The sequence below is a fragment of the Dromaius novaehollandiae genome, chromosome 12, assembly GCF_036370855.1.
Source record: "Dromaius novaehollandiae isolate bDroNov1 chromosome 12, bDroNov1.hap1, whole genome shotgun sequence".
In the NCBI taxonomy this organism is placed as follows: domain Eukaryota; kingdom Metazoa; phylum Chordata; class Aves; order Casuariiformes; family Dromaiidae; genus Dromaius; species Dromaius novaehollandiae.
In genome coordinates this window covers 13,279,084-13,295,428 of record NC_088109.1, presented here as the reverse complement: position 1 = coordinate 13,295,428, position 16,345 = coordinate 13,279,084, and the positions used below count along the sequence as shown (strand labels likewise).

General features: G+C 38.8%; 2 protein-coding genes across 4 annotated transcripts in view; one reads left to right on the top strand and one right to left on the bottom strand.

The window, feature by feature from the left end:
* KBTBD12 (kelch repeat and BTB domain containing 12) overlaps positions 1-4,712 on the top strand; it is a 30,715-nt gene extending 26,003 nt beyond the window's left edge. Inside the window, exon 5 of the mRNA XM_026093077.2 lies at positions 3,708-4,712. Coding sequence (XP_025948862.1) covers positions 3,708-3,877 — 170 coding nt within the window. The 3' untranslated portion in view covers positions 3,878-4,712. The remainder of the gene's footprint in view (positions 1-3,707) is intronic.
* MGLL (monoglyceride lipase) overlaps positions 1-12,040 on the bottom strand; it is a 133,203-nt gene extending 121,163 nt beyond the window's left edge. For 2 of the 3 annotated variants that reach the window (XM_026093079.2, XM_064518982.1), the window contains exon 1: positions 11,914-12,040. The gene's annotated coding sequence lies outside the window, so the exon portion shown is untranslated. Of the gene's footprint in view, positions 1-2,333; positions 2,353-11,913 lie in introns of those variants that run through there. The other variant, XM_026093080.2, reaches the window with a different exon arrangement.
* Between the last annotated feature and the right edge of the window lie 4,305 nt (positions 12,041-16,345).

Below are 16,345 nucleotides of genomic sequence, written 5' to 3'. Positions count from 1 at the left end.
CCAACTACTGCAATGGTACATATGAAAAATGGTTCTAACATTTATCAACTAAACGCATCTTCAGGTACAACTCAAGTTCTTCATTTCTGGTAAAAGACAGGTTTGTAGGTTCACTATTAGTCTTCAGTCTCTACTTGTATTTTATAGAAGTATAACTGTACTGATAGAGCTGCAAGTTTCTATCAAAATACCACAACTTCTGGTGTGGATAGGTTAACGCTGGAATAAATGTTCCTTAAGCTGGTTTAGCCTTTTTGTTTCCTGAACAGGAACAGGCCATACTGCTATAAACACTACTGCACTGTTTTAAAAGGGTCTGTATTACGTCTAGGTCTGTATTTTACTACCTGAATGATTCTAATACAGCTAAAGTGGTTTAACTCTTACACAGAAAAATGTAGTGAAAAGAAAAAGTTTTAGAACTTGTTTTTATGGCTAAACAAGAATCTGCAGAAAAACACTACCTCATTATATAGAAAACATGAAAACATTTGGAAGTGAAATCCTTTCATTAGGTAAGGTGGTTGTCTGGTAAGTGATACGAAATAATGCTATGTATGACAGGGAATTCTATGAGGTGGCTTTTTAAAAGGATAATCTGTCTAATAAAGCCAAATTCTATTTGTAGATGTCACCTTACTCTCCTTTAAGCAAAACTGGCTGCTAGGATACTGTCTTTTTAAAAAGAAAATTGCAATTACAATAAGGTGAACCAATGAGGCAGAACCTGAAATTATTTGCACCTAGGTAAGTTTTAGACTTGAAACTGAATGTCGGAATTAAAGCCCAAATCCAGCATCAGAATGAGGAATCACAGGTGACAAACTTCCAGAATTTCTCTTTGAAAAACACTGCCTTTCCTCCTACCCTGCCCAAGAAAAGTAACAAAAATAAAAGGACTTCAGAGTTGAGCTGTTTTAACTCATTCTCTTTTAAAAAGAAAGAGGGGGGTCATTTTTTGAAATATGACTGTATTATGAGCAGTGCTTTTCCTCACATGAACTTTCTGATCCAAAGGGTGCTGTTTCCTTTTAAATTAAACAAGATAAGACTAGAGAAATGATTGTTTCCCTTATTCCAACAACATAGACTCTTTTTATCTTCCAAGGGTTAAGAGTTAACTACCACTCCATGTGCTGGAAAGCAGAGTTTGTAGAGAACGGAACAAACCAGTTACAACATCCTACAGAAAAAGGAAACAAAGGACCCTAAAGGTTATGAGTCACCAGGGTCAGGAAAAGACATAGCAAGGCTTGTAAGGAAGGGTTGCTGAACCTGCCTTTGATGTTTTAATTATGATTTTTTTTCTGAAGTGTTCCAATCACCCACAGAATGTTTTAGACAGTTCCAGTGTTTGATTTGTTCCCCTGATTATCTCATTTTTGTCATGATCCTCTGCCAAAGAAAGTCCAGGCATAATAATTCACTGCAGAAAGGAGATGATCTAATAACAAATACAGGGACTGGAGCCTCCCATGGTCACGTCTTATGCCTGTTTGTCTTTGTATTTGCCTTTTAGAAAAAAACTGTTTGCTCTTGCAGGGTCATATAAAAATAAGATCTCTGCTGATACTTGCACACCATTTGTTTCCAATCTATCAGTTGTGCTTTCTCTCTCCACATGTAACTGAGTATTTTAGCAGTTTGCTTTCTTCTACGGATGAATGCTGTTTTCCTACCTATTATTCTCTTTTTTTTTAATGAACTACCCAAATTTGATAAGCAAAAAATCACAATTATTTTTTCACTTTCTATGAACAGAAGAAAGGAATGGAACAAGGAGTATTCAGATGAGGCCAAATTCTGAAATCTTACTCAAATTTTACTCAAGGAAGCTACCAGAGACTGATGTAAGTCACAGAGGTCAGGACTTGGACCAACAAAAATCATGGGCTATTTGCACTCACATTTATTTTTCCTTCTTCCACAACTGAATGCGACACAACTGAGGGGAAAAGGAACAGGCTGTGAACTACAGGATAGAAACATTGTGTTACTCCCTCAGCAGGTGAGAGTGTGATCAGAGCTGGTGGATGGTTGGTGAATGGTTTCTTTAGATAGATAGCTAACAAAAAAAAGCATATATTTGCATAAAGCTAGCTCAGACATCCACAATTCCCACACATGTGCAGGATCTACAGTAAAGCAGAAATGACCCTGATTAGCTCACTGAGGAAACAGACTTTGAAAATCCAAGAAGTCTTGTTTCCATGTGACCTCCCCACATGCTAAAACCACTTGTAAAGGAGCCCTAGGAACATTTTGAATCTCATGACACTAAGTCATCATAGCATCAGTATCAGTTCTGCACTGCACCTAAACAATAACATCACCTTATAGATAAAAGTAGTAGAACCCCAAGACAGTTGCCTTCTGGAAGAATCTGTGGCCTGTGTTTCCAAAACAAGACACACAATATATGTCTGGCTGCTGTTCTGTATTTCAGTCCTTTCCCCTTCTTCTTTTGCTGTCAGATCCACTGAAGGGCAGTGTCCAAACAGTGAGATGCAGTCACTAGAAGTGAAGGATAGTTTTGAGGGAATATTAAAAAAGAAAAAAAAAAGATCAAGAGCATTCTAGGAGGAAGAGCTGAACGGGAATGCCAGTCTGGACTCTACAGTGCGGCCTGTCACTAGCCTTTCAAGTCTCAATACACTGTTGAGTATTCAATGTTTCTTACTGTGACAGTGGTTCTCCTGTGGGCTGTGAAACGTCTGTGCTTGACAGTCTTTGAGACCCAGCTTCTAATAAAGCTATCCAGAGATTTATCAGAAGGAAGGCGGGGAGGCTGACAGCAAAATATATGCATGTCCTCTTCTCAAAGTAAGAAAAGTTTAGATTAAGGTTACTTGCTGTGAGAAAGCAACTTTGAAATGAAAAGAAAAAGTTAGGCAAAATGAAAGTCACTTTTCATTTTTAGGAAAGAATTTGGCTTTGAGTAACAGAATTGCTGGAGAGTTCAGACTTGTGTTAGCAAAGAAAGGGTCTTCCTTTTCACAAGAAGTTTAATACAGCACTGCTGGCTGACATCACAGTTCTCCCCTGCATGGTGATTCTTTTGTTATGTTTTGTTAGTTCCAGTAAAAAGCTTCTTTTCTTAAGATTGCCTGTGAATTAATAGCATTGTCCTAACTTGACTGTTCATGACAACTTCCTCTGCTCTTCAGAATAGCTAAAGTATGTTTAAGGCCCTGGAGATTTATTTCTGCTCTGTTCCTCTCCCAAATCACAGGATGTCCAGACTTTGCACCCAAGAAAAGCCGTAATAATGGCATGCTTCCAGGAGCCTGAGAGCTGCATTTTAGTCAGGGGCAAAGAAAAGGCAACATCTTGCATGTAGGCATACTCATCTTCATTAACAATAGGCAATGCTCCATCTCAATCTGAGCATTTGACAATTGATCACACAATGAAATGCCACCTGCATACTCGTACCAGGATGGAGCACTTCATGTTTTTGTCTCTGCAGCTGCACCTGCAGTTTAGTGTGTGAGGACTGAATATACTGTATAGATCTCCATCTGCACTATTTAGTTTGCTATACATTGGCAAACTAGCACGCTCCTTAAACAGCATAGCTGTTAATACCACAAAAAGTACCTCTTCATTGCCACCTTACAGAAAAGTAGTAATCATAACTGTGCAAACTTATTTGATCCTGTTTGGCTTCACTTCTGATTCCTGCTGTTGTTGCTACTGTTTTTCAGCTCGTCACGAAGTTATTACCAAAGAGATCCTCGAGCTGGATACATGGGAGAACCAGTGGAATGTGGTGGCCATCAATGTCCTCATGCACGACAGCTATGATGTCTGCCTTGTTGCTAGGCTGAACCCACGAGACCTTATCCCTCCTCCACCGGATTTAGTGGACCAATAGAAGTGCAGTGACTCCCAGCACTTCCAGATTCTGCAGAAACTGAAGAATTTGGAGAAACGTGCTGAACTGACTCAGGATGATAGCTGAGTCCCATGGAGACAGGCCTGCAACATGTGCTTAAGGACAGAATTGCCTTTGAACTGCATTTCTCAGACAATGCTTAATTTGCCAGTACAGGTACTCTAGATTTCTGTGCTTGAAAAGTCAAGGTTCCCCAACCTTTGTGTTTAGCCAAGGTGCACTGTCTCTTACAGTCTTCTATTCTGCTCTGCGTACTTAGTGTTTGGTGCAGTTTGGGCTTTGGGAACCTCTGCCTCACAGGCACGGTGGCAGCCCAGCACTCATTCCACAGTGCAACAGCACAGATGAAAGCTAGCTCTAGCCAGAGAAATTCTTCCTTTGCTGCACATCCCACTGAGTTCTACCAAACTACCAAGGGCGCTAAAAGGCCCCTGAAGTCAACTGATGAAAACTGGTCCATTTGTCCCAGAGGGATATACTGTAGCTGGCTGATGCAGGAGCAGAGGGAAAGCAGAGAAGAGACAAAAGGAGGGCTTTGTCTTTTTTTTAATTATTTTTTTAAGCAGTCCTGTTCAGTAGCCAAGCACACCAGCTACTGAAAGCAGTATCTAACTCATGGACAGGACAGTCAGAGACCCTTTCTCTGATGGCAGAGCTGAGCCTGAACTAATAGAAAACATACCAAGTCTTCCAGGAGGCTTGGTAAATCCTCTGTACCAAAGAAAAGAAGAATTCTAAGCTTTTGCATAGATCCTACAACCAGAACCTACAAGCTCAGTTAAAAAATCCTCTCCCTTTGAAAGAGAGATGGAGAAGGGGACATAACTAAAAAGTAATAATGAAACCAGTGTTATCAGCATACCAGCTCTGCAACTACAGAGAGAGAATAAATGTGCTAAACAGTTAATGTTTATATAAAAGTAGCTGTTTTTATAGAAGTGGCTTTAATGAAGTAACATAAAGTAAACTCTCTACCAACAATTTGGCTATAATCACAGGAAAGAGGCTTAGTTCAAACCATATTTCTTAAGGCAGTGTTAAGTTTATAGGGCTTGATGATAGTGAGTTAGAGAAACTTAAGTGTTACTAGTGTTACCTGCTATCCTATTTTAATTACTCATAACTACTCATCATCTTTCTGGTGCCTACCTTATAGTATATCTGTGTTTCACTGCCTGGGCACTGCAAACAAGAGAGCAGGAAATCTCAGTTGTGTTCTTGAGTCAAAATTGCAACTAATAGTATGCTGCAGTAGACAGAGAACAAAAGTCAGAGGCAAACACTAAAAGAGTAAGCTATAACACAGCACAAGAATGATCAGTAATTCACTCCTAGCATGAAGTTGCTTTTTATGGTTACAAAGTAGCAACAAATACAGAAGGAAATAATTAGCAAAGAAAAAGGGGAATCTGTCAAGTAGTTTGTGCATAGTCACTTGCAGGATTTGCACTCTGGAGCATCTCCATCTTCTTTTTAAATCACATATTTGGCTGCAAAAATACCAGCAATATTTTTTTTTTCGCCTGCAATGCTTACGGCTGAGAGAGGTGGAGAGGATGACCCAAAAGCCCTTTCCCATCTCTGACTTCTTTGATTCATGAACTAGTCTCTACAATATCCAGTGGGAATATTAAACTGCCTTATAAAAACAATTAACAGGAAGGTCACTGCAGTTTGCCTGATAACTATAGTACCACACTGAGGATTGCTCAGGCGATAGGGAATTTATGGGGGGGAACTAAGGAAAACATGCAGAAAAGAAGTAGGTCTGTGAACCTTGTAACTAAGCTTGTCTCCCTTTATTTTCCAAAGGCAGAATGAGCATCACAGTCCACACACATACTCCTGTGTTTGTACCATTTCTGTATTATCCAGACATTCTTTTTTCTTTCCTCTGTTGATCCATAGGTCATCAAGTCTTTAGGAGAGAGTCGTGACAAGCATGAACTTTACTGGTACTAACCAGCAACCCGTTCTTAAAATCTTAATCATTCTGGTTGCTAAACACTGTCTTAGGTATAAGATCAAGAAGGCAAAAAAAAATCTGCTTTAATATGTTTTTTAAAAAATTCAGTAGAGAGTTCATCCAATTAACCATGCAAAACTGGAAACTCTTTTGTAAGTTTAGTTGTTACTGCAAAGTAAAGGTAACCTTGTTGTAATTTCTCTACGGAGCTCTCAAGTCAGCATGAAGCAATGCTCCTCAGAAGCTACTCTCTTAGCCAAACAGCTAAGTGTTTTCTTGTGATTACGCCAAACTCTGCAATAGTATCTACTGATTTTGTTTCTTTCACCTTTTCTGTTTTAAGAAAGAATGTTTTAAACGTTTTTTTTTTTTTTTTAGCTTGGGTCTCTGCATTATGGGCTATTCCTGACCTCTTCACTTTAAAACCTGAGTTAATCCACTGGTTTTTGCCTTGTGAAAGATAGGCTACTTAAAAAATTTCAAGGGGAAAAAGGAGATTTTTGCAGGCTTGCATTAGTCAAATAATGGTGGCATTATTTGAACACATATGTGGAACATAGCTGAGACTCCTCTTATCTATTCCAGTAGTGAGCTGGCCACTTCTTCCCCACTTCGTATGTTCTGATTTTTAGGCTGACACTTTGTAAGGTGCATGAAAACTGTGTACTCTGTGAAGGTCTGTCTTGATAACTGAAGGAGAACAATGGCTTATGTTTTATACGCTGACTTTGCAACCAGCTAGACTGAGCAGCAGTGGACAGTTAACATGTTTGGTTTTTTTTTTTTTCATGAGCCACTGGAATACCATCTGCCCTAGCGTGCACTGAGCACTGCTTCATGCTCTGCCCACAAAGTCTAACAATTAGCAGGAATTCTTATATCTCTCTTTCTCAGTTTTTTCCCATGTCCGAATGTCTAGCATTATATATCAGGGAGTTGTTTTCTTCTGGATCCAATGTCTGGAATGGGGACACAGGCAGAGTAATATAGGTCCTAACTTCTTAATTCTATGGGGGCTCATTTAGTTCATTGTTGGCCCTTGGGGTCACCACAATTTCTAAATTAATACTTAGAAATGAATGCTTGAGTGAGGAAGGAAGGAAAAAGGAGAAAGTATGCTTATTGAAAAATATAGATCTGAGCCAAAATCCTTCCTAGAGTATGTCAATTTTGCATGTCCACCGATACATTCATGGGTAATCTCACATTGCCGGGAAAGTCCTTATGAGTCTTCATTTTTTCTATTACAAATCCTGATGCAAAAAACCCCTACAGAATATGAATTCTCCAAGCATGTGACCTTCACTGAAATAGTTTGCTTCAGCCACTTTCTATCTGAGAAATAGTTAGCTGAGCTTTTAATCAAAGCTGTGCTGACATCATCCATAATAGTAAAATGCACACAAAGCAGCACTGGCAAGCTATAGAACTATTTAAATGAATGGGAGGGTTGTTAAGCAAAAGCATTCGTTTCAGTTTCACTTGAAATACTGAAGTACATCACTAGTTGCCAAAAATGAAGAAAAATGTTGGAGAGGTAGCTGGTGATGTTGCATACTGGGAATAAAAAGAAAAAATGAAATGCTATAAAAGGCTAATAGAGGTTCTCTACTTTTATCCTCAACTAATGTTTTATTTTGAAATTGTATGTGCATAACTGATTTAATAAGGATTTCCTTTGACCTCTAATCTCAGTTTCTGTACATGTGGTCATAGTAACTGCCTATGCATGTAATGCACCAGGCATCTGACTACCCACTCTAACACACCACTACTGTGATTGTTTGTAGCTCACAGTCACTGCCCACGCCAAGTAAACCTCACAGTCACTGCCCAAGCCAAGTAAACACACACATACATTTTGCACATGGGCAATATTGAAAGTTTATGGGCCAGATTCTATATTGTGCTCCAGCTGTATTGGGCCACTCAGGAAGCCTTGACTTGCCAGCAGAGAATTGCCTTGGTGCATATAAAGCTGTCAGAGAGAGCTCGTGTACAAGCACTCCCAAACACGCCCCAGGCAAGAGGCAAAGGGAGCAGCAAAACTGCAACACTAGCAACATAAATCAGAATGTTTTGACACGCGAAGGAGCCAAGGTGGGGTGCAATGATCTTCCCCTTCTCTTCCTAGGGAGAGTTCAGATGTAAAAGGGCCCTAGATCTTTACCTTGTATCTTTCCTTCACTCTGCTTGAAATGTGTAGTGATATTCTTGATCACCTGAAGAGCAGTGAAAAGAAATGCTAGAAAAATATGTATTTTAAATGTTAAAATTTATTAAGATCTATATAATACTGCTTTTCTGCTGATTTGAAGGACAATAACATTCTTTTAATAAGCTGTTTACCCAGTGATGGCTATCTTAGCTATAGTGATGGTCTCTTTCACAGGCTCTTCTCCTAATGGAATATTGTAGAGCCTCTGAAAATTTGTTTCATGAATTACAGTGCTTTGAATCACCAGGTCAGAATTTCAGCTACTCTTTTGCAAATTTCTGTGTCTTTCCATACAGCTTTTCAAGTGGACTCTAGCTGCAGCTTCAAAGAAAAGCTATTTCACCCCCAGTTGTGCTCAGCTGGTACTAGTACATTTGCAATTTACTATCATTTGACACGTTGGGTTTGAAAGCAATGGATGTATTGGAAATTGGCTGAAATATATAAAAAAAAATGTACTCAGAAGTACACTTTCCTTCTTATCTTGGCAAATGTCTGCTCTGTGTGTTTACTACCCTGTCAGGGTGTCTGATGGAATGATTTAATAATAACCCATGATTTCAGGCACAGTGAAGGTTGCACTGGGGGCTATGTGTTTATGCTGCCAGAGCAGAGAGAACCAGCATGACAGAGAGCTGTGGCTCTGTAAAGACTGGCCTGCCTTGCTGCAAGAAATTACCTTCAAACTAAAATGCACATAAGTTTTCTAGGATGTATATTCATGTGTTTTATATACATATGTATAACATTGTTTTTAGAAGCTTTTTTTTCTGACAGTAGTAGGATCCTTTTTTAACACCTACCTGGCAACTCTGCCTTCTGCAGAGCTCATCAGAGTACTTTTAAAAAGTGCTGGTCTTTAAATAGATGGAACTATTCCAGGCTTCAAGTCAAGCTTAAATTCCTTGCTGGACTAAAGAACAAATGGGGAAATCTTTCGATCCTCACCTATGTCTCCTTCCTTCTCCAAATCTTAACTCTTCAAAGCTTTGTACAAGTCTGGCCTTTATCTCTGTCCCTGCCCCTGCTTCTGTCTCAGCCTGCTTGTGTGACTGGCCCTTTACCTCCTTGTTTTCTCCCTTGCTTCCCCAGAAGATGGGAACAGCTGCTCTGGGTGCTCAGCAGGCTTCAGACTCTGCAGGAGCCCACTAATCCAGACACAAATCAACTTTGAAAGACAGAAGGAAGGCCTACCAACTCCCTGGATTTGAGAACACTCATCTTTGGGCAAGTTCGGGCCCCAAACTAAATTTTGCGGTTCAATTTCATTGCAAATAAAGCCTGCCTGCTTTGTAATATCATTGGTCTTTTGGCTACAACACAGGTTTGAAGCCAGGTGACCTGTGTCCTACTTAGTTTTGCCGCTCTCTCTCTGCATGATGCTGGTAAGTTCGACATTAAATGCCTTGCATACTGTTCATGACATAGCTGTAATGACTGCAAGTGCAAACCATGATCATTATCTCTGATTCCTGAATACTAGTTGTTACACAGACAGCCTGAAGCACAGAGGGAGGCATCTCCATTTTTGCAATATAGATCAGGTCATAAAGTCAGATATTCTCCTGCGGTTTCAGTCAGGGCAGGTTCCACTAAAGGATCTGGTCTCTTAATTTATCAGGTTTTAATACTGCTATTTTTTCTGGACTTTGTCCTTTTCCAATCATTCTTTATAAGAATACAAGCGACTTTGCCAGCTTTTCTATGAAATGCATTATCCAAACTGGCCTCCTGAGGCTGCTGGCTTTTCATTATTAGGGTTGAAGTACAGCCACTAAAATGACAGTCAGCTGCACTACTTTATTTTCTGATTCAGCAACTTCATAGTAGAGGAAATGTATTTCATCCATACGTACAGTAATGTGAGAGGAAACCACTTCCCACATATACAAATTCCTGACTCATTCCTTTCAAATGTGCCTGAACCAACTACAAATTTTAACAGAAAACGCTACAACACCCCTTAGAATCAGACTCCTGGACTTTCCCTTGCATCAGGAGGAGAATCACAGGGAGGTGTGGTGCTGCAGCCAAAGCTCAGATTGCAAAGCTGAACCTCTGGCTTTTGTTTCCAGTTCAATCACTGTTTCCTAATCTTGGGCAAACTGTTCTCTGCACTTAGGTTTATTCATGAGTAAAACAGGCATAACAATACAACTACCTCATTTGGGGTCTGCCCTACTATATTTCTAGATGAGATGGCTCACTGATGTCTCTAATGTATGTCAAGATCCAGAGATCAAAAAGCATTATACAATGGCAGAATACTAACATTATTGCACAACTGACATCTATCTGCTTTTTGGTAATATGGGCGTCCAGGGCATTCAGAAACTGAGTCTTCCTGGAAAAGGAGAGACTTGATATTTGCAAGCATGATTATTTTGTTTACTCCATCATAGGTAAACAACAAAGGATATCAAATCATGCAATACGTTAAGTAGAAGAAATCTAAGGCTTACTGCATGTGTTTCATAGCTAGTCACACTTCTACAGAGGCAGAACTAATCTCAGCAAATTGAAAGGTCAGTTACTGAGGCTAAATTTGAGCAGCAGTAATTATAAGAATGGGTGAACTGTATGTTTCTCAAAGCAGTTTTGATTTAGTAAATTATGCTGTTTAGACAGCCACAATTGCTAACAGGCAAAAAAGGGAAGGTGGTTTATAGAAGTGCAGCAGATTTACTGGATAACTGAGACCTGAGCTGAATACAGACGATCTACCACACAGCTTTGGTTTGGAAAGCAGCTCTTGGAAGTCCCCTGAGATTTCCATAAGGAATCTGGATCTGTAATGCATTTAACTGGCCACTAAAAGGCAGTGTTACATCCAAGAAATTACCTACAGACTACTCATAAGCGGGTTTTAGGATTTTGCTAAAGCGTAAACAATGTGGGATCTACTTGCTCAGTTACTGAATTTATACCAAGGATTATGTGGCGTTCCCCATCTGTGTGCATGTGTGAGTAATCATAGTTGAACTGGTGGGTAATTTACAATGCAGAAGTCCTGAGATCGCAAAAATCTTTCAGGTTAAGACAAGTTTTGTAGTGTGGAGAATATTTGCTACTACACAGCCAGGGAGATGTATTGGCCCTGCAGTTAAAAAGCCCCAGCAAAATAAACAAATGCAGTTGATTGCAGGACAGCACTGATCTTAATCAGAAAGCTACCTAATTGTTTGTTTTCCTTTAATTTATTAGACTGGAAGCCTATGTGTGACAGTTAATTGGCACCTTAAAAAAAAAAACAGTTTATAAAGAGTTACATGAATAAAAATAGGACAGATCCTTCTTTTTTTCTCAGTGGTGTAAATCAAATATAGATACTTTTAAGTCAATGCTGTAACAAAAATGTAAGTGAGAAGAGACTGAGACCTAAGATGTATCTGAAAAATCTATCTCCACTCAGGGAGGCTCATACTGTTAGAATCTCACCCTTTATGCTGAGGATGAAAAAGAAACAAAATGAAAGATGAGATGTGAGAGACTGGTAATAGAGTACCAAACCTTATCTTGTACCGTGGGGGCAAATCTAGTGCAGGTCAAGAACTGCTTAAAGTCATTCCCTGCAGATGGCTGTTTACTGACCACTGCTAAACATGTTACTATATGGCCCAACTTCTAGTGGACAATCAAACTACTGGAGAGGAGAAAGGGAAAAAAAAAACTCTCCTAAATTTACTTATTTACTGAGACACCTATTCACTTTCCGTCCCTCTACAGTGCCTTTTAAGATTGTAATGCTCGCCTAACTACTAAATAGAATCTACGACTGCACAAAGCACAACCCAAAAGGTAAGAAGATAAAAATGTAAGAAGAAAAGTGACCTTTAAAGGTGGATGATGCATTCCAGTTCCTCTCTTCTGACAGCTGGGACACACTTGTACTTAAGTGTATGTTGATAATGAAGCTACAGCTGTATTGCAGTTGTGAGATGTGATTTTAAACTGAATAGACATACCCACGCCAGATCTAATGATTAGCAACGAAGATCCAATGGCCCAAGTGTCAGCTGCCCTAGCAGTTCTGTGTGACCTCTAGCTGGCTTGAACAGCCCATGCTGAAGTCCAGGCTATTATGTGTTCACTGCTCTCATTACTTACCAGCCTCAACTAAAGCTAACTCAGGTATTCACTTATGTTGCCACCAGAACTCCTAAATCAGTATAAAAGAGACTAAATATGTAGTTCAGCTTGCAGAATTTAAAAAAGTCCTTTTCAGCCAGATCACTTTGCAGTCCATGTTGCCATGAAGCTACAAAATTGCCTATGCTGGCACAGCACAAAGAGAGGCATAGAGACAGGAACAAGCAGCTGCTAATGGGTGTGTGGTATGGCAGCTGCTTATGCCAGCACTAACACTTGAAAAGTCACTCAAACTGTGCCTTAATGCACTAGTACTCACCTCAGCTCTGAAGCTAGCCCACTGTAAATGCTGCTTGTTGGAGTGCTTTCAGCGGACAAATAGTCAAAGACCATACAAAGATTGATAATTGCTGCAGAGTCTTGTCATGACTCATGCATTAATAGCCTACTGCTTGATACCTTCTCATGTTCTTATACAAAGATGCCAAATAGCACATGAAGAAAACCATGGGATAGGAAGTTTACCCTATTTCCAGTATTCATAGCTGATAAAACCTTCCTAACGGTTTTAGTTAAAGGACTTTTCAAAATGGATTAAGAACCCACTCCTGCTCAGCACTGCAGCATGGAGCAGTCATCTGATGCACAAAATAACACTTATCTTGCCAGGAAATTTGCCATTTTCCCAAGCAGCTCAATCTTTAATCTGATTTATTCATTTCTTATTTCAGACAAGCCACTGTAACAAAAATGGTCAGTATAAACTGCTAAGCCGCTTCGCGTGCCTGTAAAACTCAGGAGTGTTAACTATTCCATTGCTCTTGTCAGTTGGCCAGGGCCTTCGCTCACTTGCATTTAAGAAGGACTTTAATATGCTTGACCTACCGTGATATTGCACAGATCATCTCGTAGTTTCTGCCTTATTTACCTAGCTGAGCTAGATAAATCTTGATATGGCATTACATGGTTTACTTTTATAAGGAAAGTAAATCCTTATAAACACAAATTTAAAGGGTTTTTCTGGAACCATCTGTGCACGTGTACTTAAATCACATTTGTTGTGATCTACTTTACTCGATACATTGTATGCAATGCATTAGGAGACGCATGAGGGCGTGATCCACTCAAAGGATTTGACCCAGCTCTGTACAAATCTGCATGATTTTTGGCCAATGGGAAACAGGAGCAGGATCAAACCAAGAGTGTAATCCTGTTAGCATTTATAAAAGCCTTCTCTGAGATCAGGATATAAATAGTAATTAAAAGGTGATTAAAAAAATGTGATATGCAGTGAGTAATTTGTATCTAGTCTACATTCAAACTGTGATTTTTTTAAAAGGAAAGATGGTATCAAGAAAAAACTTTGTATATCCAACCTGAATATGCACCTGAAATTACAGCTGGATCATTTCTAGAGAAGGAACCAACTACTGAAGATAACAGTATAAAAATCATAACATAAAATCCACTGTATAACCATCCACAAAGACTTTCTGCTCTATTTAAATTTTAGCAGGTTTTTGAGGCTATTTGTTTAAAAAAAAAATTATAACAAATCTGACGTCAACAAAATAGTCGAGACAAAACTGAAGTCAAAGAACAGGGGAAATGTAGCTTCCTGGGGACTGCCCACAGTCAGAATGCAGAAGTGCTGGTCACTGTGTTAATGACATGGTGAATCCCTTTTGTAGTAATGGAAAAGAAAATCCATTAGAAAAACCTACAGAGACATCTAGCTCTCTTACCTAACATTTACAGTTGCCTACCATACAGTGGTATGTTACACAAATAAGCAACCATGATAAAAATGTATATAATAAATTTTAAAAATGGAAGACTAGAAATTCAATGCTGTTTTACTTACAAAATGTTTCTCATGCAAGTGTCCCCAGGAGCTGTTTTATAGTAAGGTCTGAATGAAATACAATAAAAATCAAATCAAATCAAAGCTCGTTATTGTATAACAAACAAAACAGCTCAGGTTTCAGTTCAGGTTTTAAAGCCAGGAAGGGAATTTACTTGATGATTTTTTGCTGCTGCTGCTCAAAATTCCAAAAAAAGAAAAAAACAATAGTTTTAAAGGGAATTTCCAAACAGTTTGGACTTAAAACCTTATGTTGTCATGAGACCAAAAGTGAAAGATTCAAAGAATTATATAGCAAGCTGCAAAGAGTCATAAAATAAACCATTCAGTTCTGTTGCAGGTTAAAAAATATAATTTTATATGTACAGTGCTTGTTTTTCAAGTATGCATATGATAATGAGCACATGCAAAAATATTCATGTATTACATATTTGATTTTCATGGAAAAGTCATGAAATTACAAGCGAACCTCAGCCACTGCTTGTGTGCACCGCAACAGTACAGATTCATGTACACATTAACAGTGTAACTATGTCATTGTATGCATGAGGTTATTCAATGTCTAAACACTAACTTGAAAAACAACAGATTGCACAGATGCAAAAGTCCAACGTCCATGTTATTACTAATTTTTGACTACTGTCAAAACATGCCAGCTAGAGAGTAAAAGAATCAGGTATCATTCAGGGCTTGATAACTTGAAAACCAGCCAGCCTCCTCTTATGCGTACTCTTCCATTCCCAAATATAGGTTCAGTGTGTTTTAACCATGAAAGGTATTTCTGCTAATGCCTGAAAAAATTCTAGAGAAAATTAATGCTCTGTGCCAAAAGCTATCTCTGCAAAAGTGTAAAGGCTCTCTCAAAAGCTTAGTAGCAATGATTTCTAGTCCTAGCTAACTTCCACGGGGTGAATGTCACAATCAAGTCAGCAGTGATGTTTTAGGTAAACGAGGTGATTATCAGAACTGTATGTATCTGGTTACTAGACTGTAAGCACTTAGGGGAGATCGGCATCAATATTTCCAAGACAAGCACTTTTTCTCTTAGTGTTCCAAATATTGATTTTTTTTCTAAACAATGGTTTTAGGTCAACAGAAGATTTTTAAAAAAGCTTATAAGAGAAAGAGCCAGTTCCTAATGCCTAGAAATATGAACGTGTTCACATTAGTTAGCTCTATTGTCCTTTTACAAAATCCAGTCAGAAAAGCCACAGTAAAACAAGTGAGTAGGACAATGAAAAATAAGTTTTCTCTGTGGTAAAGTTTTATGATTTTTACACAAAAAGAACGTATTGGTGACTTCAAAAACCTTAAGAAAAGTCGAGAAAAGAACATGTAGAAAGCATGTAGATATTAATAAGGGACTTTAACCTTGCATTAGCTAGTTCATTAAAATTATCTCTGCATTTGTTCGCACTGTGGGCCTCCTGGTCTTGCTGAAATATTCACCTGTTGGTTTACCATGAACTGATATAATTTGTAGGCAGTCAATTAAGAACCAGCCATTGTCAATTAAGTCTGGAATCCTGCTGCCAGCAATGCCCAATACTACATCCCTCAGTGAAAGATGTAAAACCTCGTTGTCCTTCTTTCATATGTCTCTACTGCCCATAGTGCACCTGCTGAGGCTTGCAAATACCTATTTTACTTTGTTTGCTAATCTGAATAATTTGACAATAATTTGTCATAATTTGATCCCCTCATGGCACTTTTTGGCAAATAAAAGTTAGGTTTATAACAGAGCTTTTTCTGAAGTAAAAGCACTGCTATCATTGCAAAACTGCATGTTAGGCTTTGTGTCTACATGAAATGTTGAGGCTTCCCTTGAAGATAAGGGATAAAATGCTGGTCCCATTTAAGTTTTGCTATTGTTCTTTGACAAGATCAGGGTTTAGCCATTGGTTCTTTGTGTTACACAAAGTGCATGTTATAAAGAAGGTCTGACTTATCGGAGCCAGAAATCGGGACTGTAGTTATTGAAAAAGCAATGCTGTAATACTGCCAGCTAAGAGCATAGCTGATTAAAGTTACAGTATTAGAAGTATTAGAGATACCTTATTAAGTATTGCCATAAATGCATGGAACAAAGTGATGTTCCAGGAGCGCCTGGATGAACAAATCTGAGAAATAGGGGTGTGAGTCATAGCAGGAGTTCAGGATTCAAAACATTTCATGCACAGCTGTACAAAGACATGCAGTTAACCTCTCATGTTCTGATAATGATGTTGGAAATTTTTGTGCGTTACAATATTGGACTTGTGCCTGATCGGGAAGCTAGACTTAGTTCTTTTGATGTATCTAGGGCCATTC